A 25,773-nucleotide genomic window follows, 5' to 3' on the forward strand; every position below is an offset into this window, starting at 1 on the left:
CTACCATTGAGCTACATCCCAGGTGTTCTACCATTGAGCTACATCCCAAACCCTTTCTTTGTGTGTGTGTGTGTGTGTGTGTGTGTGTGTGTGTATATATATATATATATATATATATATATATATATATATATATATATATATATTATATATATATATTATTTATACATTTATATATATATATTTATTTATTTATTTTAATTTTTTAAAATTGTAGATGGACACAATACTTTTATTTATTATTTTTTATGTGGTGTTGAGGATCAAACCCAGTGCCTCACACGTGCTAGGCAAGCACTGTACCTCTGTGTTACAACCCCAGTCCTTATTTATATTTTTCATTTTGAGACAGAGTCTTACAAAGTTGTTTAGGGCCTCACTAAATTGCCCAGGCTGGCCTCAAACTTGTGATCCTCCTGTTAAAGCCTCTGAGTCGCTGAGATGACAGGCGTGCACCACCCCCACCACCCCCAGCCCTCCTAATCTTTCTTCTTAACAGTAGCATCCATAACAACACACCGTCTTATTTGTGCTAGAAGCTCCAGCTCACAAAGCTTTCCGCTTGTGACCAGCTCTGTGTGGACTGAGGATGCCATGACCCCTCCAGAGCCCTGGGGTGCCCCTGTGGCTGAGTGGGGCTCTTAGGGTTCCTGACTTTCTGTCCAGTATTTTTACTTTGGGCCACACAAGTGCCCACAGGAATGCAGAGAGAGAAACCAAAGAATAAAAATAACGGGCTGGGGTAGGAGAGCCCTTGCCTAGTATGCATGAGGCCCTAGGTTCAATCCCAGCACTGCAAGAAAAATAAAGGAAGTTGGGGCAAGGACTCTGCATTGCCTAGAGTGGATTCAGTGTCTACTTGGCCATCAGAGGCCTACCCTGGTGGATGGGGTGGAGAGAGGGGCCTGATGGGTCTAGTCTGGATCTTTCTCATACATAGTAATCTGATGGATTTAGAGGAAGGGCCTGCGTTTAGTGGTGAGGGTTCCTGCTCATCTCTCTGTTCCCCTGGTTTTAGCAACAAGCCACCCCCCCACCCCTTTTGAGGATCCACTAATTGGGATCAGGTGTGGGTGCTTTTGCCCTTAAAATAACACTTGTAGGTTAATATGTGTCTATCCATCCATCCACCCATTTAAAAAGATACAAGTTAACTCCAAATGATATAAAGTGAAAAATCAAACTTTCTCGCTTATCTCACCCCATTCCCAAGATCTCTTTCACTTTTCCTTTAACCTCTGGTGAGTGTCCTTTCAGATCTTTTCCTAACTGTGTAAAACACAAACATATGGTGCTGAGGTTATTATTTAAATATGTAAATATGACTATGCTGTTCTCTCTGTTTCTCTCTCCAGTTGACTAATTTCAACAAAATAGTTGAACACTAGGTCCTTGATTCTCTCTAGAATTTCATTTAATGCTTTGAGGGGGAAAGAACGAATAGTTTGTCCCAGAAATAATACCTTAAGTCCCTCACTTTGTAGAGAGGTAAAGTGATTGCCACATTTGTGGCAGGCTTGGGCCAGAGCCTATTCCCCTGACTTTGACATGGGTAGGGTGGTGTATTTTTAACAGGTGCTTACCTACTGTTATCCCTGTGGGCCCATCCTGACAGCATCCCTGGGGGTGGGAATGAGATGTATGTGCAAGAATTATTGCAGCTTGGGGCATGAAGAGGCTTGTCCAGACTCAGTGCCCAAAGGGTCCGAAACTCAGGGTTCTCTTGGTTGAGTTCAGTGCATTCAGTGTTTTTGAGGGAATAGCAGGTGCCAGGTACTATTGGAGACAGCCTGGCCAGGGTCCTGCCTGGGGCTAGTCACCCTGTGCTCCTTGGTAGAATGGGGGCTCTCTAAAGAAACCCTCATTATCCCTAGAAAGGGCTCAGATTCTAGGTCTGGGCTGAAAGATCAGAGTCTTTGAGGATCTATGGGCACAGGTGGGAGGGGGGGCCTATGACCTCAGCTGCTGCTACTAAGTCCTCACTTCTCATGACTCCATCCTCCCTTTCCCCCATCCCTCCCTCCCTCCTTCTCTCGCTCTGTCCATTTGTCTCCATCTGTCTCTCTCTGCATGTGGTTCCTGCCCCCTCTGTTACACTATCACTGTCCCTTTCCCCTGTCACATGCTCTCCTTCATGCCAATGCAGGCGTGCTGGTCACCATGACAACAGAGACAGGCCCCGAATCTGAGGTGAAGAAGGCTCAGGAGGAGGCCCCACAACAGCCTGAGGCTGCTGCTGCTGTGACCACCCCTGTGACCCCCGCAGGCCACGGCCACCCAGAGGCCAACTCCAATGAGAAGCAACCGCCCCAGCAGGACGCTCGGCCTGCTGAACAGGTATGCACCTGAGGGCCTGAGGGCCTTCCTCCTGCCCAGCCAGTCCTGGGGGTTCCAGTTCTTAGGGACCCAGTGTTTCCTCATCAGGAAGGAAGGAGGAAACTAAGATTTATTTGTGACCCATTATGTGCTGAGCACTATGCTGGGAGCATCGCGATCCCATTTATATTTAATTCTCCGAACTTCAGAGGGTAGCTGCTCATTTCTCCATTTTACACTTGGAGAAACTGATGGAGTGGAATGAAGTGAGTTACCCAAAGTTACCTTGCCTTGAAGTGATAGAGGCAGAACTCAAAGCTAGGCCTGACCTCCAAAAACTGTTCTTTCAACTTTATTTTCCCACCTTTGAGCCTTTTCATTCTAGCTTAGCAAGCCCAATGTGACCCTGGAGCACCTTAAAGTTTTGGGGTGATTTGAAGGATCATCTAACCCCCAAATTCATACCTCCTTACTTCACAACAGGCCCAAGGAGGGCAGGGACTGAACCAAGGTCATTGAGGGAGTCAGGGTTGGGCTCTGGCCCTTGCCTCCAGGTGATCCATCCACAGCTGCCAGCCTCATGCTAACCCTGTGACAGTCGAGAAGGAGGAGCCAGATGGTTGCCCCATAACTCGCACACTATTCCAGGGAGGCAGGAGAGCTCTAGTCATGGGCTTGATTTTGTGGGAGACTCCTGCCTGAAGATGCTGCCCTGTTAGCAGCAGCCTCCAGGGAAGACTCAGATGAAGAGCCCTCATTGCCCATGGAAACTTGAGTTCTCCTATACACACCAAGCCATGGCCCCTGGTTACCCTGAGGATCACAGAGGGCAGTGACTCTCATGGTGGAGTCTGTCCAGCCCCAGCTATCCCTGATTGCTTTTTGTTTGTGTGAAAGGCTATGGCTTCAAGTTTAATGACCAGACTCTTTCTTGGTTGGACCTACAGAGTCTAGACATGGAGGAGAAGGACTACAGCGAGGCCGATGGCCTATCAGAGAGGACCACGCCCAGCAAGGCCCAGAAATCACCCCAAAAGATTGCCAAGAAGTACAAGAGTGCCATCTGCCGAGTCACTCTGCTCGATGCCTCTGAGTATGAGTGTGAGGTGGAGGTAGGGGAGCACCCAGCACCATATGTCCTGTCGCTGGCTGGCCGGCCTCAGAGCCAGGGCAGGTTCCTATGTGTCCTTAGCCTGGCCAAACCAGAGGAGTCCTGAGCCAACTGCAGTGTCCGGGGAGATGACCTGGCCTGGCCCTTCTTTGTACAGATGGTGACAAGGCCCAGAAAGACCATTATGATTGCAAACAGAATTAGACATGGCACAGGGCTGGCACGAGGAAAAGGTGGCTATACCCTAGCAAGAATGTTACCATCTAAGGGCTGATCTGCATCACGGGGCTTAGAAACTGGGCTATTCAATCTCACCTTAGCGGATACCTACATTTAAACTAGAATCCCCCTTTATTTTTTTGGCAGGGGGTGCTAAGGAGGGATCTTCCTTTCTTTGTTAATACTCCTATCCAGGGCATCATCTCTAGTCTCCAGGACAAACTAGTTATCCGTGGTAAATGTGTCACCCAAGCACAGGGAAACAGCCCCTGGGAAGGATGCTCTCATCCATGTGGAAGGCCCTGTGACAGGTCCCTGCCTCACAGCAGCAGCATAACAGATGCCTCCTCTCCAACCCTCTGGCCCTACATTTAGTGTCTTCCGTCCAGTAAGGGCTCAGACTTGCCTCACTCTGAGCCCCTCCTTCCTTAGAGGTTTGCTTCTGCCTGGGCCCTGCACCCAGCCCTTCTCTACATGTGTGGAAGAGTTCAGATGGTGGCCCCAACACTGAGATCTATAGGAGCCCTTCTCCCCCATGCCCTGGTTTTACGGGATGTGACTTCTTCTTTTTCTTTACAATACCTTCATTTTTAAAATTTATTTTTATGTGGTGCTGAGGATTGAACTCAGTGCCCCACAAGTGCTAGGCAAGTGCTCTGTCACTGAGCTACAGCACCAGCCTCTGACTTACTTCTGAACTCTGGTAGGCCTGGGCCCCTCTTCTCCACAAGCTTTGGTTCTGTCTGTTTTTATGTGTATTTCTTTGGTAGGAGGGTTTCAAGGTGAAACACCTTCCCTGCTCCTGGGCAAAATAAAGGGCTCTCTCTTTCCCTTTCTTTCCTGGCCCATGGTTCCCAGCGACTGCTTCAGCTTGCCCCAGAAGTGCTTGGAGTGTTTGGCTCAACCAGCTCACTCTCTCAGATGGGCTCCTGTAGGCTCAGGAATTCTCCTGTCCAGGCCTGGTCCCTGAAGAGACCTCATTCTTTCTCTGGAGTTCCCTAACTGGGTGGCAACTGCCTCGTGTTCCTCCTGACCTGGATCTCTTGACTGGTGCTTGTCTTCACACCTGTGGGTTTGGCTTACTAGACTGGCTTTGGGCTTTGTTGTGCTAAATCCTCATGCTGTGTCTGTGGTTCAGAGTAGTCCCAGGCCTCCTTGCTTTGGAGTGGGGAGAGGTGAGTCCAACTGTGCTGCTTTCAGCGGAGGCTGGTTGAGGTCCCCTGAGCCTCTCTTCCACCTTACATGCCACCTGGGGAGGCCGTGGCCCTCCAGACTGGTCTCTCTTGATCTCACTTAGATTTAGTGAAAGTCACACTATCACTCTAAGTCTAGGCCTTCCCCTCTTCCCCTGCCCCTGGCTCTCACTTTTTAGGGGATTCTTCTCTTCCTCTCCCACCCGAAGCTTAGGACTTTGGTGTTCCACTCCTTCTCTTGATTGATGTAAGGAAGGAGAAATCAGTCACTCCCCACACTTCCACTTCTACTTGCCCCAAGCAAGTCCACGATCTGGAGAAACCCCAGCAGGACTTGGAAGAAGGCTTGGCTGGGCTGAGCACTGTGCCCTGTACAGCTCAGCAGAGCCATGTGGCAGGAGTGTTGAGGTCCTGTCCAGACACTGGAAGCCTCTTGAGAACTTTCTGGGTGTCCAGGTGGAGCCAAAGGCAGCTCCCAGTCCCACCCTAAGGTGTTTTCTAACCTCACTGCCTCTCTGTTTTATCCTTTAGAAGCATGGCCGGGGCCAGGTGCTGTTTGACCTGGTCTGCGAGCACCTCAACCTCCTGGAGAAGGACTACTTTGGCCTGACCTTCTGCGATGCTGACAGCCAGAAGGTACCTGGCTGGGGGCCGGCCGCGAGGGTAGGCCTCTCCCCAAGGGTCTCTGTAGTCCTGGCCATATCCCATGACTTCCATCAGACCTTCATTAGGCACCTTCCACTTGCATGTCCCCAAGGATCAGCCAGCCCTCTCCACCCTCTGTTCTGTCTCCACCCCATCCCCAGTCCTTTCTTGATGACTTATAGTCACCCAATATGGGTATCTGGAGAGCCACAGCATGGCCATGTGAGTTGCTTAGATGAACTGAGGAGCCCTGCCAGTGTTTCTTCCTTCCCTTGTGGTTGCAATACCTGGTCACTGTGGCTGCCCCAGGGCGCTGGGTTCTAACTCTGGCAGGGAATCCAGACCTAAGTCCCCTCACCTTTCTGTCCCAAAGGAAAAGCTTCTTTTGCCAGGGAAGGGTGTTCCCCACTAGCAAGTTTTCCCAACTGGCAATTTCAGGACATTTCTCCCTTAACCCCGTCTGGCCCTCTCCTCCATCTTCCCTCCAAAGAACCCTGTTTTCTCTTTCAGAACTGGCTGGATCCCTCCAAGGAAATCAAGAAGCAGATCCGGAGTGAGTGGCTTGATGTGGCTGGAGATGCGGTAGAAGGGTGGGCTGGGTGAACTGCTCCCTCCGACTTTGCTCTGCATGGCAGGTCTAGGGGAAGACAGGGCAGGAATGATGTTGACATTGTTTCACAGATGATGAGACTGAGGTCCAGAGAAGAGAAATGACTATGCAGTCAGGCAAGTTAGCAGAGGAATCATAAATGCATTTAGGACATTAGTTCTAGAAGGTACCTTGAGAGTTATTCAGGACAGGGGACAAACAGATGGCCTGGAAACAGTCACCCTCCTGCCCAGGGCTAGTGCAGATTTCAGTAACCAATGCCCCTTTCCTCAGAGGCTCAGAGAGGTGGTTACTTACATAAGGTCACAGAGCCAGGTGTTGGCTGAACCAGTTGAGCCCTGGCCTCCCAACCCCATCCTTCACTCTGTTCAAGGCCCTGTGAGGGCAGACAGCAGGCCTTCAACTTGTCCTTCCTGGCCTAGAGAGAAAGGCATGTTAGGAGGGCTGTGGCAGCTTTCAAATGGAAGAAGTGGGAGTTTGGCTGCCTCCGCAAGGGGCCTCAGTCTTTAAATGGATACAGAGCCTGGAGGCAGAGATGCCTCCATTAAGGGCCCCTCCCCCTGGCTGTGGTGCTCTCTCCTGGACTCCCTGGTCCCCTGGCTGGAAAGCTGTAGCAGAGCCTGTTGCCATGACAGCAGGCAGCTGGGCCCAGGGATGCCAGCTGACTCCGAGGGAGGGGGCTTGAGGAATTCTTCCTGTAGGTTCCTGTCAGTTGAAGACAAAGAGGCAGGCCACAGGCAGAACGCACTTCTCTGGGCTTGACAGGGTCCTAGGCCTGGGATCTAGATTGTCCTTTAGCAGCCCCAGCCCTGCTCAGAGGCCTACCTCTCATGCTTGAAGGAAATGAAACAAGTACAGGCAGCCAAGTGTAGAGTACAGTGTTTAGTGAAGACCAAGGGCTTGGGGAAGAGGCAGTCAGCTGACTTCAGTCCTTGGCCTCCCCCTCCACCCTCCAGAGCTTGCCCATAGCCTTCCAGCGCTGCCCAGGCATGTAGCAATTGTTCCTTGTGGCACCTTAAACCATTAAGGAGTACACTTGGCCCTTAGAAAGTGCCTCCTCCAGTGGATCCCCAGTCTCTGTCCCTCCTCCTCTACCTCCCAGCCGTTCATCCTACACCTGCCCTTTGGCCTCCTTTCTGTTGTTTGTAACAGCCCCTCGGCTTTCTGAAGGTGGCTTCATGAGCCCTTGTGTCCTGAGCTTCAGCATCAGGTGTAGCTCCTCCAGAGCCTCAGTGCCGTCACCTAGGATGCCTGCAGCAAGTCCTCTGGGCCCTTGCTTCTCCTTGGCATGTGAACTAATAATTCCTGTCTCATGTGGTGGTGGGGAGTGACAGTTAAATGACAAATGCATGCGTAGTGCCCAGCACAGGTTTGTCGCTCACTTTTTTCTTCTGGCTTCCCTGGGGCAGTTGGGGCAGACACTGGGGCCAGAAGGCTTGGATTTGAATCCTGGCTCCAGGTAAGGCAACCGAGGCAGAGAACAGTTCAGCAGCACAAGAAGTAGTGATGTTATCATAGGTACAGCATCCACCAAGGTGCCTGTACACAGTACACCCAGCATGTACTAGCTATTGTTATTATTTATTATTACTGTTATCCCTGAGACAGTGATATCCCTTGGGGCTGCTTTTTCCCAGGAGTCCTTGTGGTCAGGACCCTGGGTTCTGGGATCAGATGACCAGAATTTGGATACCTGTTCTCTGCCACCAACCAGGAGAGTGACTTAACCTCTCAGAATCTTCAACTATAAAAAGGAAACTTGACCTCAGGGTGGTTATGAAGATTAAATACTACAAATGCACATGAAATTGAGCCTATTATCTCCTGGGCCTCCATGTGCTCACCTGCAAAGTGGGGCTAATCACAGGACTTCCAGGGTTGTTGCGAGGTTAAGTGAAGTGATATTTGTGAAGTAATTCACGGTGTGCCTGATATACAGCAGTAGTTCTCTTTCTATCTTCCCATTGATAGCTCACAAGGCTCAACCTGGGCCTCAGTTTCCTCATCTGTCAAATGGGAACAATGTTCTAGGCTCCATGATTAGATTGTCTTGAGATTTAGAGATAGGAGAAGACTTTGAAGACTTGCTGGTAGGCTGGTGCATCTGGGCCACTCTTTGGAGTGATGTGGTCTCTCTGATCTCTCCCCATCTTCTCCTCTCAGGCAGCCCCTGGAATTTTGCATTCACAGTCAAGTTCTACCCCCCTGACCCAGCTCAGCTGACGGAAGACATCACCAGGTGAGGGGTGGGCCAGGAGTACTGGCCCTGTGGGGATTATGGATAAGGGCACTTGGCCTGGGAGACATGGAACTGTAAACAACAGCAGATTCAAACGTGGCTATCTGCTGGGGCCAGGCCTTTGGCAAAGGTAGCAGGCTGTGTGAGAGAAACAGGGAGGCAAATGCAGTGGCCAGTGGCAGCTGACCCTTGACCTCAGAGAAGGTGGTCTCACAGTGGTCTTTATGTCCCATTGTGAACTTAGAGAACTGAGTCCATTTAAAACAGCCACTGTTGTCCCATGGGAATTGGGCCTAATTTTGTAGTGAATCTAGAGATTGGAGAGTGAAAACTGCAAGCTTGAAATGTTGGCAACAGATGCAAACTTTTAAAAAGTGGTATTGGGACAAACCCCACACAAGTGAAGGCTGATGTGCTGGTGGACACCAGTTTGCAGTGTTGGAGATAAGGAGAGAGTAGAGTGCCTGTGCCACGTGGGGGCTTGGTCCTGTGTGTCATTCTGTGTAGATGTTAGGCATGTGGAGATCAGACGAGGCCGGTGACCACCATGGAGGGGAGGGCAGTCTGGGTGCCGGGATGAACATGGCTGCATACCCAGTCTGCTGCCTCGGGCCAGTAGATAAGGTGACCTGAGGGTATATTCAAAGGAAGAGCCCAGCATCCTTCTGAGTGGGAGCTTCCATGGGCTTATCTTGTCTCCAGGAACCAGAGCAAGAAGATTCCCCATCTTTATCTAAGCCCCAGCCAAAGAGATGCCCTCATGTCAGGCTATCCTGGGACTGTGTCATTCATGTCATAGGCCCTACACCCCCAAAATAAGAATGGGTTTGAAGTTCTTCTGAAGTGGGAGAGGCTGCTAAGCCATCTCCTCTGTGCCCTCAGGTCCCTTTTTAATGCCTGCTGCCTATTTGACAAACAACAGACCAAGGTCAAGATGCTGACTCTGGCCTTGGGAGAGAAGACAGATGTTCCTGGAGTAGATCAGGCCCCAGGCCTTGGCCTCATTAGCCCCACTCTGGGCCCTTAGGTTAGTTCAGTGCCAAGGTGACAGCAGTTGGATCTGAACTCCAGAGCTTTAGGCCAGCACAGCCCCCATCCCCTCTAGTCTTGTCCCCTGGTACCTCTCCTTTTTGTGCCAGACTCTGGGCATTGGGCTTCCAGGAACACCAAGAGGGAAGTTAGCCCTGCCCAGCACAGATGGCCCCTGGAGGTGGGGTGGTAGGAGCAGCTGATCTAGTCAAAAATAGTTAGGCCCAAAATAAACTGGTCAAAATGACAAATTGATTGAAATGAAAGATTGGTCAGAGAGTTTGGCAGTAATTTCTGAATTTTTAGACTTTTGAACAAAATGTCATAGGCCCATACTTGATGCTTATGACGTTTGAGCTACTGATCCTGGGTCTACACCTTGGCTCAGAGCACACACTGAGGCTACATGTACTTTTTTGACAAGGCTTCAGTTTGACTCCAAAATGTCACAGAGTACTAAAAATTGGACTAAGTAAAAGCCATTTGAGAGAGAAATAGGCAGTTGAAAAAAAAATGGTGAAACAGCAAAAATGGGCAGGAAGGCATCACTGGCTGAAAATATCCTAAAAAAAAATTATTTTGAATGCACAATAACCAAAAAAGCAATAACAAAATGGTTTTAAATGGTACTAAAAATTGTAAAATCATCCAAGTGTGCCTATAAGTTATAAAAAAATCATGGCTTGGTGGTCGGAAAATGTTTCTTTAAACCAATTTATTTTTTAGATAATTCAGTTAGAGCTGGAGGCAAAATAAAAAGTTTTGGGAAAGCATTGGCATGCAGGTCCATCTGGGTTGTGGAGTACAGTGCAGAGGTTAAAATGAATGAGGTAGAGTCACTACACTCACATACGGCACGTCTTTGGTGAGACAAAGTGAGCTGCAGAATCAGATATACCATTCAATACCATTTACAAGTTAAAAACACCCATCCATCAAAACCACATACATTTTTGTGTGTCTGGTGGAGAAATATCTAGAATACAACATGGATAACCGTGTTGACCTTGGGGAGGAGATTAGGAATGAAAAAGGGCACTAACAGGAAATTTAGAATCACCTCATAAGTTGTATTTTTTCCTTATAAGACTATATTAATTGTATAATTAAAATTACAGGACATTTTTAAAAGGATAAAACCAGCAAAGTAGTCCTATTGAGCTTGAAAATGAATTAGACATTACAAATACTCTTTTGGTAGAAAAAAGACCCTTCAAATTTAGAAATGTGCCAAAATGCTGAAAGTGGTGTGAAATGTCACAGAATCATCTCACAGGATACAGCCAAATGATCAACCCATGAAGTTCCAGTGTCTAGGGGTGTCCTTTTCCACCGAGCCATGTGTTGAGCCACTTGGTTCCAGGGACCCAGCCGGGCTGGGGGGTCTGAAGGCGCAGGCCCAAGCCCACATCCTCTCTCCCTTCTCCAGGTACTACCTGTGCCTCCAGCTGAGGGCAGACATCATCACAGGCCGGCTGCCCTGCTCCTTTGTCACACACGCCCTGCTGGGCTCCTATGCTGTGCAGGCAGAGCTGGGCGACTATGATGCCGAGGAACATGTGGGCAACTACGTCAGTGAGCTCCGCTTTGCTCCTAACCAGACCCGGGAGCTGGAGGAGAGGATCATGGAGCTGCACAAGACATATAGGTAAGAGGGCCTGTTGGCCTTTGACCAGAGGACTCTTTGCAGACCTGAAAGTCCTAGACTCCTGGTGCTGTGCTCTCTGGACCCCAGCTGCCTCTGCTCCTAACCTGAGGTGTGTCTGGGAGCAGATCATCTCCATCCGACAGGAATGACAGTGACTAGCTATGTGACTTTAAGTAGTCTCTTGGGGCCTCAGTTTCTTAAGTTCCTATATGGATGTGATAATTCCCTGCCAGAGTCTCTGAAAACCAGTTTATCCGCCACTTAGAGATAATAATAACTATGTAGAGTTATTGTGGACATAATAATAACTGCTGTGTGCCTCCAAGTAAGCATCCTGATGTCTGGATCTTGGCATAAAGTTCAAAAGTTTGGACTCGAAAACCAGCCTGCTTGGGTTCGCCATCTGGCTCTGCTGCTTTCTAACCAAGGGATCTTGGCACACCATTCTACTTCCCTGTGCTTTGGCATGCTCATCTGTTCAATGTGGTGCTAGTAAACCCACCCTGTAGGGTTGTCAGGAGGGCCACATGGCACATATTAAAGACACACTGAATGTTGGCTCTTAGGGTTGCTATCTGTGAGTTGAGAGGTTGAGTAGTTGATTGTGCTGTGGAAAGCACCTTATTCTAGGAGTTAGAAGATAATTAACCAGATATGTGTTTGTGGCTGGTTATTTAGTCTCTGAAAACCCTATTTTCCACGTATAAATGCACAGAATTAGCCAATCACTGTTTCTCAACTATTGCTGTTTGGCGCAGGAGAGTTCATTGTGTAGGATGTTTAGCCTCCCTGGGTCCTAGGCTTTAAGTGCTCACAACACCACTTAGTTATTGTAACAACCAAAATGCTCCCCACCACTATTTCCAAGTGCTTGTTCTGTAGGGCATCCTAACCCCTGGGGTAACCCCTGGATCAAAATGGATCTAGGGTCCTTTTAAGCTAGAAGTACTTCAGGCTCCTAGCTTAAGGTTGTTAAGGGAACCCAATGTGATAAATGATTTGAAAGTGCATTTATGAACAGTGAAGTGCTTTGCCTGTGGGAAGGGCCATGGTGATGTTATCTTGTTACTATGGAGGATGGAGAGAATGACGAGGGTTGCATCTGTGGGCTGCATCTGGAGAGGAGAGGTGGAAGATGCATAGAAGAGCCTGCTGGGGTGTGATGAATGCTGGGTCAAGGGCAGCAGCAAGTACATCTCTCAGAGACTTGCAAACCAGCCATGCTTGGCTAGTACTTTCTGCTTGGTGTTGTGTTGAGTAGGATCTGACTGGTGAGCCGTGGTCATCTGGGCACAAGAATGAGGGGCTGCCCACCATCTGTCATCCCTGTCTGAGATAGCAAGGTGCCTTGGGGATTTGCAAGAGTCATAATAATTCAGAGAAGGATATTCAGATCAATATGGCTGGAAATAAGCTAATGATTGTCTCTATAGCTCTTTGGACTTAAAGCACATTGACATTTAGCATCCAGGTGTCCCAAGCACATAGTGGCCCAGAGGTAGACAGGGGAAAGGAAACAGGCTTGGAGGACAAAAGAGAAAAATGTGATGAAGTGGTTAGTAGTATGAATTCTGGAGCCACCTTGTTTGGGGTTAAATACTGACTCTGTGACTTAATAGCAGTGGGCCCTTGAGCTAGTTATTCAGCCTCCCTGCTTCCTCATCTGTAATATGGGAATGACCATGATACCTACCTTATAGGGTTGTGATAAGGATTCTGTGAATTAATATACATAAAGTGCCTAGAACAGTAACCCGCACATGGTACTCAAAAAACAGTTGCTGTGACTAAGTATAAAATGTAGCCTGAGTTTCCCGACAGCCAAAGCAAAGAAAGAACCTTGATTAATTACATAACTTTTCTTTTCAGAAAGGAGAATGTGTACTTGTTCTCCAGGAGAGATAAAGTAGCTTCTCAAACAAAACTCTGAGAGACCTATCTTATGTGGGTAATAATTTAGGAGCCTTGGGTGATTATAATGAGCGATGTCTTCAGCAATAGTGTCACAGTCATGGAGGAGGAAGATTTATAGCTCTTGCTTAATTCAGTAGCAAATGAGATAAAAATATGACTCTGACCAGCCCTTGTCTGCTTTTTGGAGGAAACGAGACTGGACCAGAGCTTTGTGGGAGATGGGGATGGCTGGACAGAAGTGGGGATGGTGGGCTCACCTTCCTGCCCTGAGGACAGAGGGGAAGGACTCAAATGAGGCTCAGCTACCCAGTGTCCTAGAAGCATGGGTTCTGATGGTGGCCACCTTCAGCCAGCAGGATTTGGCCTGGGTCTTTCCCACAGTCCTGAGTGATCACTTTCTTTCCCTCAGGGGCATGACCCCGGGAGAAGCAGAGATCCACTTCCTTGAGAATGCCAAGAAGCTTTCCATGTATGGAGTTGATCTGCACCATGCCAAGGTACTGCATTCCCCCTGAGGAACCATCAAGCCCCTCCAGAGGACTTGGTGTGCCAGACCCTGTGTTACCTGCAACTTGGAACATTTTCATTTCTTGTTCCTCAAAGTTCATAACTTTTTATTTCCCCTGATCTTTATAATGCAGGACTCTGAGGGCATTGACATCATGTTAGGTGTCTGTGCCAATGGTCTGCTTATTTACCGGGACCGGCTGAGAATCAACCGATTTGCCTGGCCCAAGATTCTTAAGATCTCTTACAAGAGGAGTAACTTCTATATTAAGATCCGGCCTGGGGAGGTAAGCCTGCCCTGGGACCCCTTGCTCCTCCTGGGACTGACCAAGTGCAGCTGGCCTGAATTTTTCTTACCCAGGATACATAGACTGGGTCCTGGGGATCATGGGAGACAGAGAGATCCCTCTCCTTGGCTCCCCACAGACATCACACTTTGGGTATATGTGTGCATGTTCATGCATGCACACACACACACACACACACACACGAGCATAAATAAGGTAACTACAGTTCACTTTACACAGATAAATGAGTACATGTGTGTGCACACATGTTGGCCTGCATGTGGTCCTCCAGCATGTATGCGAATGCACAGGTGTGAGACCACACACATACAGATATGTGTCCACACCTCTTTCCCTTCAACTCCACATCTCTTGCATCCAAAGCCATTTGGTTCTACCATTAGAGTAACTGTGACCCACCTGATACTCTTCTCCCTGCTACACGAAGGCTGTGACAGCTGCCATTTCTCATCGACATCTTCACATAACCCTTTTGCTGGCTTCCCTTCCTCCTCTTGTGCTCCAGGCCATTTTCCTCTGCTGCTAAGAAGATCTTTAAAATCCTTTAAATTGAATCCTTCCAACCCCCAGCCTCACCTTCCTCACACTTGTTGCCTGAACTTTCAGGAGGGCTCTTTAACTCTAGGGTTGAAGTTGAATTCCCATGGCCACCTACCTTTCCCACCTCTCTCTTGCCACTCCTCCTCATACCCACGATGCCCTAGCCCCTCCAGCCTTTCCTGCAATCCTTGAATAAATCAAGTTCCTTCCTCCCCTGTATCCTTTGCATGTGATGTTCCCCCTGCCCAAAAGTCTCTTCCCCCTCTTCTCACATGGTTGGTTCCTCCCTGTGTTAGCTTTCTGTTACTGTAACAAAATTTCTGAGATAATAGACCTATAAAGAGGAAAGGTTTATTTTGGTTTATGGTTTTGGAGATTTTAGTCCTTGTCTGGCTCCATTGCTTTGGGCCTATGGTGAGAGCCCCAACATGGTAGGCATGCAAGTAGGACCAAACTTAATTTCAGGGCCAGCATACCAAAAAAAAAGGAAGAAGTGCTTTTGACGGTATGCCCCTAATGACCTAAAACCTCTGCTAGGCCCCACCACCTAGCACCATGCTGGGAACTAAGCCTTTAACACACGGCCCTTTGGAGCACATTAAGATCCAAATTCTAGGGGCTGTGATTGTGGCTCAGTGGTGGAGCACTCGCCTAGCATGGGTGGGACCTGGGTTCGATCCTCAGCATCACATAAAAATAAAGGCATTGTGTTGTGTCCATCTACACCTAAAAAATAAATATTAAAAAAGAAGATCCAAATTCTAGCATGTCCCTATCCTTCAGATCTCAGCTCAAAGCACACCTGGCTAGAGGGCAGCCCTGGTCACCTTTTCTAAGTCACCCCAACCCCAGGCTGCTCAGTTATCCCCTCCTCTTGCACATCTCCCTTTATTCTCCTCATAGCCCTTGTTCATATCTGTAGTTACCTTGTTTACTCATTTATTATCTGAGTCCCGCACTCCCTGGCATCTTCTGTCTTGTTCTCCACGGTGGCTGTGTATTTAGCACTAGGTCTATCCTAGAGGAAGGGCTTGATCCGCCTTGTTTATTACATGAATGAACCAGCCAAAGTTGCACATGCCCCAGAAGAGGTTCAGACAGGATGGGCTGGTGGTGGGAGTGGCCCAAGCCTGCTTCTCACCCACCTATCTTGGTTTTTAGTACGAGCAGTTTGAGAGCACGATTGGCTTTAAGCTCCCAAATCACCGGTCAGCCAAGAGACTGTGGAAGGTCTGCATTGAGCATCACACGTTCTTCCGGTGAGCTGACACTGGGCTGGGGTAAGCAGGGATGAAGCAGAGGCCATACGGGTAGAGGGAAGCAGGAGGAGAAGTTAGTGGAGATGGCAGGGAAGCACCCCCTTCCGCCAAGTCTCCCTCTTCCTGGACCACTTCGTGGTGTTGTAGTTGATGGGGAAGTGGGACAGAAGGCCTGCTGTGGTCTAACCTTGGGCCTGGCAATGCAGGTCTGATCCTCCCTCCTCACCTCCATCCTTCCACTGCAGGTTGGTGTCCCCTGAGCCTCCACCAAAGGGCTTCCTGGTGATGGGCTCCAAGTTCCGGTATAGTGGGAGGACCCAGGCACAGACCCGCCAAGCCAGTGCCCTCATTGACAGGCCTGCACCCTTCTTTGAGCGTTCTTCCAGCAAACGGTACACCATGTCCCGCAGCCTTGATGGAGGTATGTCCTACATTGGAAGTGGGAGAAGAGTGTTTTTTAGAGGCAAGTAAGGGAGTGGACATGCCAGGTTCCGCAGAATGAGTAGTGATTCTTAGTGAGCAGAGTGAGCAGGAACACATTGCAAGTTCATTCATACCAATCATGGCAGCCCTGAAGCACCACTGTACCTAGGCAGCTCTTGGTGATTCAGTGCCAACTTTCCCACTACCACTTGGGATGTGCCACTGCTGCTCTTGGGACTTCCCACAGCTTCCCTGAGTCATGACCTTGTGGGCTCCTAGGTTCAGCCAGATGGTTTTCTGGGCCTCTTGCCTAAGAAGCTCAGCAATGCGCAGATTGACATCCTACAAGGAGAATGCATGTGTGGTTCATGCAAAGGAAACGACAATCTCTGCTTCCCTTCTGCAGTTACCATTCCTATTTCAGGGGCTAAATGAAGCCCACTCTTTGGAGAGCAGAAAGCAGCAGAGGTTATCTCAAAGCTGGCAGAGCTCATCAGAGGAGAAGCAGAAGTCTGGACTCTTAAGCCCAAAGTCTAGGCTCTCATCCAGACTCACGGGAAGATCACCAGTGGGACCTTTCCTGTCTTGAGGGTCTCAATTTATTCTCTGTAAAAATAGGGATAGTAATCCCCATGGTAGCCATCAACACAGAGTATTGCGCAAATCACATGAAATAGTGTGCAAAAACGGGTACTTTGCAAAGTGAGTATGCATGAAGAGAAAGGATGATTAGCCAGGTTCAGTGATGCATGCCGGTAATCCCAGTGACTTGGGAGGCTGAGGCAAGAGGATCACAAGCTAAAGGCCAGCCTCAGCAACTTAGCAAGGCCATGAGTAACTTACAAAGATCTTGTCTCAAAATAAAAAAATAAAAGGGCTGGGGATGTGACTCAATGGTAAAGTGCCACTGGGTTCAATCCCTGGAACAATAATAACAAAAAAGGATAATTATTCTCTCTATTTTCTCCTTTTAGAGGAGGCCAACGCCAAGGATAAATATCTATGCTCTAGCTATTTTAATTCAGTGTTTTCCAGCCTATTTTTCACCAACACTCAATCCATGAGTGTGATTGGCTTACGCTCAGTGCCTAGTGTGAGGTCTATAATCCTACCCCGATTTTCTATTTCAGAAAAGTATTTTGAAATACCAGTTAGTGAGAAAGATGTTTACTCTAGGGATCCCCTTGAATTCTCACTAATTTATAAAGAAGATAAGTAATTTGCAATCTTTAGGACTTTAGTTTTCACCAGTAAAGCTAATCTTACGATATTTGTATATTGCTAAATAATGATCAAGGGAGTATTCTGTCACAAGTGACCACAGCCCAAACAGCAACATTTATGGGCCAGCATCAGTGGAAGGCTCACTCCTTCCTGAATACTCTCTTAAATGCTTACACACATTAGCTATTTGTTCCTCACCCCAAGTGTCTGTAGCAGGTACTATGTATGGATGAGAAAACCAAGACCCGGAGAGATTGTGTAATTTACCCAAAGTCACAGAGCACAAGTTGGATTTGAGATTTGAAATCTAGCATTGCAGAAAGTAGGAAGGGGCCTGGCTGGGAGACAGTTCTGCTACTCACCAGCCGTGTGACTAGGAGTGGGCAATAGGTTGGAGGCTTGGAAGTTGGCTCCACTGAAAGCATGGTTAAGCAGCAGCTGGGCTGACCTCCTGTCCACGCACAGACCTCTCACATAATCATCTTGTCACCTCTGCCCACTTTAGCAGAGTTCTCCCGCCCGGCCTCAGTCAGTGAAAACCATGATGTAGGGCCTGATGGTGACAAGCGGGAGGAGGATGCAGAGTCCGGGGGACGGCGGTCAGAGGCTGAGGAAGGAGAGGTCAGGACCCCCACCAAGATCAAGGAGCTAAAGGTACGAGCCTGGCTTTCCTTTACCCTGTGCACTAGGGATCAAGAGGCCAACCCATGGTTTAGATTTACCTCTAGTTATGGCCAGTCACCCTTGCTGTGGGGTGCTCAAGGCCTTGCCCTTGGGCCTTCCTGGGTTGGGAGCAGGGGTGAGCATGCTGTCTGACCTATGCTCTTCCCTCTTCTTGCCCAGCCTCCCTGGGGGGCCTCGTGCCCTGGAGGACTTGGGCCTCCTCTGGCTCACTCCTTGTCTGCTCCTTTATAATCTGGCTCTGCATTGCCTGCTTCCTCCCCAGAGCATGATCAGATGTCACCATGGGCCTCACAGGGTGAGGTACAGGTGTGTCCCCTTCCTGATGCCTTAGCACCCCACCCTCGGTGCTCCTGCAGTAATGCACAATCTCAGCCTTACATGCACTCACTCTCAGACACCCCCACACCCCTAGACTGACACACAAGGCTTCACACACAGGCATGGGCACACATAGACCAGGCATGGCTTCCTCTAGGAGTTGTTAAGCAGGTTTTTTTTCCATCGTTTAGTTTTGCCATGTGAGCATAGGCCCCTGGACACACCCACTGCAGCAAGAAGCATGAGGCCCCAGACACCTCGAGCCCCACAAACCAAGAGTGGCTCTGCCTGCTTTCCTCCAGAACCCTGTGCCCTTCTTTGCCTTTCTGGGGCAGTACCCTGCTTCCCATCCTGCACCTACTCTGGCTACCTCACTGCCCTATGGGTGGCCCAGCAGCTTCCTGCGCCCGTGCTGCTTGGTGGAGTGTGAGCGTGCTGGGCCACCTTGCTGGACCAGGCCAGTCGCGGTATCTCTAATCTGTTTGCTCTACTGACCCTGATGGTTCCTTTCCCTCCTGCCATGTCCCACTAGCCGGAGCAGGAAACCACGCCGAGACACAAGCAGGAGGTACTGCATGGGACCTGTCCCTCCCTACCCAGCCATTCAGACCTCCAGCTCATGTGTAACCATCTCACAGTCCTTCCCCGGCTCATTCCCCCCACACCACCTCAGCTTCATCTCCGCTGGTCCTGCCCTCCTCCTTCCTGTGATCCCCCCTCTCCAGTCACCCTTGCTTCTGCTCTTATGGAAGCTCATCTCTCCAACTCCCTTCTTGGACTCTGCCCCCAACAAGCCATCTGTCCCTCCTTCCTCACCCCTGCCACCCTCCACCTAGCTTCACCCTCTACCTCTCCAGCCCACCTGATGCTCCATGCTTGCTTCTTACCTGACCACCCCACCTGTGTCCACCAGCTCTTCCAGGCCACTCTGTGCTTCCATTTAGCTCATCTCCCTGCATCCCCCACTCCGACCCTTCCTTAGATTCATCTCCCCCACAGCACTGTTTGGTCACTCCTCCATCTCATCTGTGTCCTCACCTGAGTTTCTTTTGGTTTCTCTTGGCAACCAGATGTGTGTGGGGGTGGGGGGTGGGAGGGGGGAGCATTTGAGCACATCTGCCTCTGCTCAGACTCCAGTTCACTTCCCTCCAGGGCAGCTGTTGCTGCAGCTCCACCAAAAGCCTCTTCTCCTTTTCTCTTCCTCTTCCTGTTTGTTCCGGCCCTCAATTTATTCCTCCTGTGTTCACTACTGCTTCCCTTTTACAATTTCCAAGAGGAGGAGGTTTATCCTTGGGCTACCAAGGGAAAGGGCCAGAGGCTGGGCCATAGCAAGGGCCTGACCTGGGAGCCCTGAGATCTGGGTTCCAACCCAATTCTGCACTGACTCTTTGAAGGTCTTAGGAAAGTCTCCTCGAGCCCTAGCCCCCATCTGCATAGTGAGGCATTTAGACTAGGTTTCTTTTTTTCCTTTTATAATGGTTATGGTATTTTAAAATAATTATTTTATTTATTTTTATGTGGTGCTAAGGATCAAACCCAGTGCCTCACACATGCTAGGCCAGTGCTCTACTGAGCCACAGCAGGCCCATGGACTAGGTTTCTTCAATGCCCTGACGGTCAAGTCTCCCAGGTTCCCAGATTCCCACTGTACCATGTTCCCTTTGGGAGCATGACATGCCCACAGAGCCAGCAGGCCTATTTGGGGTCCTCCTGGATTGGGATCCATGAAGTATTATAGCCCAAACCCACCCCTTGTGCAGATTCCATCAGATTTGACTTCCTAGGCAGATGTTTTCCTGTGGGAAGTTCAGTCTAGGGAGAGAGGCCAGAGGTAAAGGCAGGTGTCTGGAGGGATGTAGAAGCCCCAGTGGGATCAGTCTCCTTCCTGAGGGAGCTTAGGAGTCAACCACAGTGGCTCACTGGATGCCATGGATAAGCCCAGAGGAAAAATCCAGGTTTATCCAAGGTGTGCTTAACTCTCAGGTTGTTCTCCTAAACCCATCTGATCTGACTTTAATAAGCTGAGATTGTCCATTTCTTGCCTTTAACAGAGTTACCACGAGCCTTCAAACAGCCTCATGCATGGGCTGCTGGCCCAATGCTGTGCCTAGAGGCAGGCAGTTAAACAGCTTTGACAGGCCACCAGTGGCTTGTCCTCGCTAAACCTAGGCAGAGTACTCCATCATGCTGCACTGACAGAAGCTCAGACTTGGTGGATTAATTGAGGACACACCCATGACTCCAGATATACCTGGCTCAGTTCTTGTGCTCAGCTTTGGGACTTACCCCTCTTCTTCCTGGTCTCCATTCTTTTTGAACATCCCGCAGCATCCTAATCTGTATCTGGCCATGTCTCAGCCCATCTGTTATTGGTGTCTGTACACCAAAGGCATCTGGAGGATCCAGGTGGTGGGGAAGGTAGTGGCTCACAGCAGAGAGGATTCACAGTCTTTTCTTGGGCCCCTGGTCCCAGTGAGGGAGCAGGCCCCATTTCTATGGATAGCACTAGCTTTAGGCATATCTGCACTCTGGACCTCCTTAGGGTATGAGTAGTTGCACAGGTTGGACCTTAGAGGGTCCTAGACTGAACATCCTGCTAGGTATGGTGGTTTAAATCTCCACCAAAAGGTAGGAACTAGGGTCCCAGAGGGACCTGGAAGGCTAGCCTGCAAGTCTAGAACAGTCCAGGACACATGACAAGGGAGTTCTTGCTCTGGTGGATGCTGTGTGCTATGCCAGAGGAAAGCCTTCTGTGTGCCTGACTACCACTGGGCTCACAGACCTGAGGGGCTTTGGTTGAGTTGAGTGTTCAGAGGTCAGGGAGCCAGGCAGGAGAGAAGAGAAGATGGCTTGATCTGGAGTCTCCTCTTTGTCAGCACAAGTGCCCTGTGCCTCAGTCAGTGTATCTATTGGGGCTGATGCTCCTTGGCTCACTTGGCTCCTGGGGTTGCTGTGAGAGAGAGGCGGTGTTGGGGAGATCACATTGCTGGTTTTGGGGTGGTGATGGTGATTGCTGCCACCATCCCCAAACCCTGCATCCCCCACTTGGAGTTGTTCGCCTAACACTGCTGTCCTGTCTGTCCATCTGTAGTTCTTGGACAAGCCAGAGGATGTCCTGCTGAAGCACCAGGCCAGTATCAATGAACTCAAGAGGACCCTGAAGGAGCCCAACAGCAAACTGATCCACAGGGATCGAGACTGGGAGCGGGAGCGCAGGCTGCCATCCTCACCTGCCTCCCCCTCCCCCAAGGGCACTCCTGAGAAAGCCAACGAGGTAGGTGTCACCCTGAAGTCCTCAACAGGGACCCTGGGTAAAGAGGCAGTGGGAGGTTGCAATGTAATGACTTACACTCATCCTAACACCAATATGCTTCCCCCAGTGTGGCCTGGGCTGATGGGGATGGAATGGCAGGTTAGGCTCCGGGGACATATTCACTAAATCTTGGAATCCTGAGTCCCAGAGACCACCCTGAAACATGGAAGCTCCAAAGACTCGTGGTAGCTTGGTGTACTCTTCTTCCATCAGCCAGAGTATGATGGGGAAGGGTTCCTTGTTAGAAATGTGGGTTCCAGACCAACCTAGATGCCCTTCAATGGATGAATGGATAAAAAAAATGTGGCATTTATACACAATGGAGTATTACTCTGCATTAAAAAATGACAAAATCATAGAATTTACAGGGAAATGGATGGCATTAGAGCAGATTATGCTAAGTGAAGCTAGCCAATCCCTAAAAAACAAATGTCAAATGTCTTCTTTGATATAAGGAGAGTAGCTAAGAACAGAGTAGGGTCGAAGAGCATGAGAAGAAGATTAACATTAAACAGGGATGAGAGGTGGGAGGGAAAGGGAGAGAGAAGGGAAAATGCATGGAAATGGAAGGAGACCCTCAGAGGTATACAAAAGTACATACAAGAGGAAGTGAGGGGAAGGGGAAAAATAATACAAGGGGGACAAACGAATGTCAGTAAAGGGGGCAGAGAGAGAAGAGGGGAGGGGAGGGGAGGGGAGGGGGGATAGTAGAGGATAGGAAAGACAGCAGAATACAACAGACACTAGTATGGCAATATGTAAATCAATGGATGTGTAACTGATGTGATTCTGCAATCTGTATATGGGGTAAAAATGGGAGCTCATAACCCACTTGAATCAAATTGTGAAATATGATATATCAAGAACTATGTAATGTTTTGAACAGCCAACAATAAAAAATAAAAAAAAATAAAAAAAAAAGAAATGTGGGTTCCAGGGCCCCTTCTTCGTTCTGCTGAATCAGATATTTGGTGGTAGAGCTCTGGAACCAGCATTCTAATCAAGAGTTCTAGGTGATTCTCTTGCATAATAAACTTTGAGAATCTTGATAGCCCTATCTAGTAACCAGACCCTTTTGCACATGTTGTAAAAATGCAATGTGTGTGTGTGGGGTGGTCCCTCCTAGAAGGAGCCCCGGAATCCACTAAAGGGGATTGGGTTCACCACACAAAGCACACCTGCTTCTCGGGCTTCCAAAAAGGACCCCACACACTCTGCCTTTTACAGTGGAAAGTGTGGACAGTATTTTCTCTATTGCAAAAGAGATAAAGATAGGATTTGGGAAATTCCTATATTATAATCCCAAGCACTTGCAAAATCTTGGCAATTTTTATCCCAGTTTATACATAGGTATTTCTCCCTAGAGAGGCTGCTGATTGGTCTCAAACCAACTGTGGTCTAGACTTATGCTGCCTGGATTGAATTCTGACTCCACTGCCTGGTAGCTGGAGGACTCTGAGTTTGTTATACCTAATCTGTCTGAGGCTCCGTTAGGCAGAAATGTTCATAGGGATATTGTGAGAATCAAATGAGATAATTCCTGGAGAGGGACCAGCATGGCACCTCAATGCCCAGTACAAGTTACTTACTGTTTTATTTTATTTAAATTAAAGTTTGAAGGATCTTGAAACACTTGGTTCAAGGTCCTTTTACAGATAGGGGTACTGAGACTCAGAAAGAAGAACTGTTCAGCATTGTAGCTGAAAGAAGAGGGGCCATAAGCCACTTTTATAGTGTGGCAGGTCATTGTATTTACTACCAAATCATATCTGCCTTGGAGCAAGACCAAATCATGAAGACCAAGTATGGAGTCCATTGTGCATGTACTTCCCTCTAATGATTTGAAAATGGGTTTTGCAGCCATGATCTAATTTGTAGAGCACTTGATTGAATCAGTACTAGCCATGGTCTGAGCCTGCCAGGTAACAGGGCTTTGCCTAGCGTGTTGTAGCAGAGCTACTGGGATTCCCTGATTGCTGATTCACAAAGTTAGGGATGCTTTGGGGGCTTTCATGACTGCTGCTCTTGAAGGAGGGCAAACCTATGCATCTACTAAGGGCTTCTGTGGTCCCTGGCACAACCAACACTCTGACTGGAAATTGGGGAAATTGGTGTCTGGTTTAGTGATCTGGCGCTTACCTCCCCATCCCCTGACTCTCTAAAGAGAGACTTGGCCAAAGTGGCTTTTAATTGTTCCTGAGGTAGGCCAATCCTTGGCCTGGCTGGAGGTGAAGTGGGATGCAGAGGTTACTAAAAGGGTCAGACTCCAACAGAGAAAGGAAGAATGATTACTGGTGACCTGGGGTCTGAACCTCTGGGTCTCAGAGCAGCCTGGCTTGGGGATGTGCCCCACCTGCTGGTGATGTCTGGAACTGCTAGAAGATGAGTCAATAACAAGGTAAAGTCTGTTCTGCCACCTCCTTAGCCCAAGCTGTGTGGTCTCCACTGCTTTAAACAGTTACAGCCCAGGAGGTCACCTTGGAGCTGTGGGCATTTAGAAATGGCTTATAGGACGTCTTGCTTTTAAGAGCGAAGATTTGGGAGATGGGGAGGAACTGTAGAAAGGATTTGACTGGGTCCTTGGGTGAGTGATTTCTGAACTTCATTGCCTAGTCTGTCTAAAGAGGACTGGAATTGCCACTCCATAGGAAGTTTGTTGGCAAGATTGAAGGAAATAATGAAGATTAAAGCACTTTATCAACTGGGAAGTGCTAGACAATTATGGAGCCATTTCTGATGGTGACTAGAATTCCTGACCCAAATATATGCTATGTGGGTGACCTTGCAGAGAGCTATCACCCAGAATTTCTAGTAGTTTCCTCAGAGCTTTTTGGGTCCCATTCAGGCCATGAGGAGAGCAATAGATCCAAGTTTTAAAGATAACTCTTTAAATGGGGCTGTGCCCCAATTGCAGGATTGAACCATTAGTCTAAGCCAATAACACCCAGCAGGGGGACTCAGAATCAGGGTCCAAATGGTGTGGTTCCATAAATTCCACAATGTTAGTGGGCAGGCCTCAAGGGACAGTCTGGGACCTCAGTACTGTCTTGTAGCTGACTGTGGGACTCCCTCCCTTAAGTGTCTTAGAAGGGCTGTCCCTCTCTGTCTCACCCACAGAGTGGCTCCTTCCTGACCGAATGCGCAAGTCCTAAGGAGGTGGGACTTACAAAACTGGGCTATTGATGGACTTTGTATGTCTCTCTCTCCTGCTTTCTCTCTCTGTCTCTGTCCCTCCTTTCCTTCCTCCCCCTCTCTCTTTCCTTTGGCCCTGGGCCTCCCCTGCAGTCCCAGAGGACCCAGGACATCTCTCAGCAGGACTTGGTACCCGGAACAGCCGCAGGCTTGGAAGTGTTCACTCAGAAAAGCCTCGCAGCATCACCTGAGGTTATTGTTTTCACCTCCCGTACCCCTTCCTCCTGGGGCCTCCAGCCCAACCTGATCACCCACTAGGGGTTTTAGAAAACCCTTTCTCTGGGGTGAGGGGAACCAGACTCTGTCATGCAGAAGGGAACTGTGGGTGGCCCATGCTGTCCCCATGCTATGACCAACAAGCATCCCATCCCAGAGATCCAGAAATGGCCAGCCCCTCCCTCATCCATGTTTCTCAGGAAGGACAGGAGTGCAGTCATCCTAGGAGGGCAGAACAGCCAAACTGCCCCTGCCTTAAAGGAGACATGGTCTCTTTTTCTTAGGCACTTGTGAAGCTGAGGAACCTGGAGGCAGGCTCTGACCACTGAGCATGGGGGACTAGGGGTCATGGCCCCTAAATACGTTCTACCCTAACATCTTATCTCTGTTTAGGAGCCTGAATAAGGTCTAGCTGTGGCTAGTTAGGGCATAGCATTTCATCTCTCCTGGCTCCAGCTCTCTAAACTCCTCTGGGGTTTGGATCTGTCTGGGTTTCTAGGAAGGCAAAAGTAGACATCTTTTTTCCAAGAGCATCCTTGGTCAGGCAAACATTCTAAATGAGGAGGGCACTGCTTCTGGGCCTGGTATAGCAATGAGTTGAGGGTTCTTGGAATTTTCTGTGGCCCTGCATGGGTACTGAGGATAAAATCTAGGGCCCAGCAGCAAGGGTCACATTCTTCTTGTCTACTGGGATTTCGTAGGCTGTTGGGGCTGGGAGGTACTGATCAGCTGGTTTCTGCACCTCCTCTGTTGGCATGGTGTCAGGGTGGGGAGGGGCATATATCTTTCTCTTTAATCAGAGGAAATTTCTGGGGCTACTGCAAATAAAGACATTATGTGAGCCACAAATATGGTAAAACATAAA

The 25,773-nt window shown here is 49.0% G+C and overlaps 1 protein-coding gene across 11 annotated transcripts in view; it reads left to right on the forward strand.

Annotated features, from left to right (window-relative positions):
- Positions 1–25,773, forward strand: part of Epb41l1 (erythrocyte membrane protein band 4.1 like 1) — a 71,559-nt gene that overhangs the window by 16,882 nt on the left and 28,904 nt on the right. For 4 of the 11 annotated variants that reach the window (XM_071608899.1, XM_071608900.1, XM_071608903.1 and 1 more), the window contains exons 2-13: positions 2,147–2,337; positions 3,264–3,428; positions 5,371–5,475; positions 5,995–6,037; positions 8,258–8,333; positions 10,792–11,010; positions 13,334–13,421; positions 13,566–13,718; positions 15,441–15,538; positions 15,784–15,959; positions 17,694–17,839; positions 21,279–21,461. In XM_071608899.1, the coding sequence (XP_071465000.1) occupies positions 2,147–2,337; positions 3,264–3,428; positions 5,371–5,475; positions 5,995–6,037; positions 8,258–8,333; positions 10,792–11,010; positions 13,334–13,421; positions 13,566–13,718; positions 15,441–15,538; positions 15,784–15,959; positions 17,694–17,839; positions 21,279–21,461 (1,643 nt within the window). Of the gene's footprint in view, positions 1–2,146; positions 2,338–3,263; positions 3,429–5,370; positions 5,503–5,994; positions 6,038–8,257; positions 8,334–10,791; positions 11,011–13,333; positions 13,422–13,565; positions 13,719–15,440; positions 15,539–15,783; positions 15,960–17,690; positions 17,840–18,719; positions 18,756–21,278; positions 21,462–24,785; positions 24,885–25,773 lie in introns of all 11 variants that reach the window. The other 7 variants (XM_071608897.1, XM_071608898.1, XM_071608901.1 and 4 more) reach the window with 3 other exon arrangements.

The sequence above is a fragment of the Marmota flaviventris genome, chromosome 2, assembly GCF_047511675.1.
Source record: "Marmota flaviventris isolate mMarFla1 chromosome 2, mMarFla1.hap1, whole genome shotgun sequence".
NCBI lineage: Eukaryota > Metazoa > Chordata > Mammalia > Rodentia > Sciuridae > Marmota > Marmota flaviventris.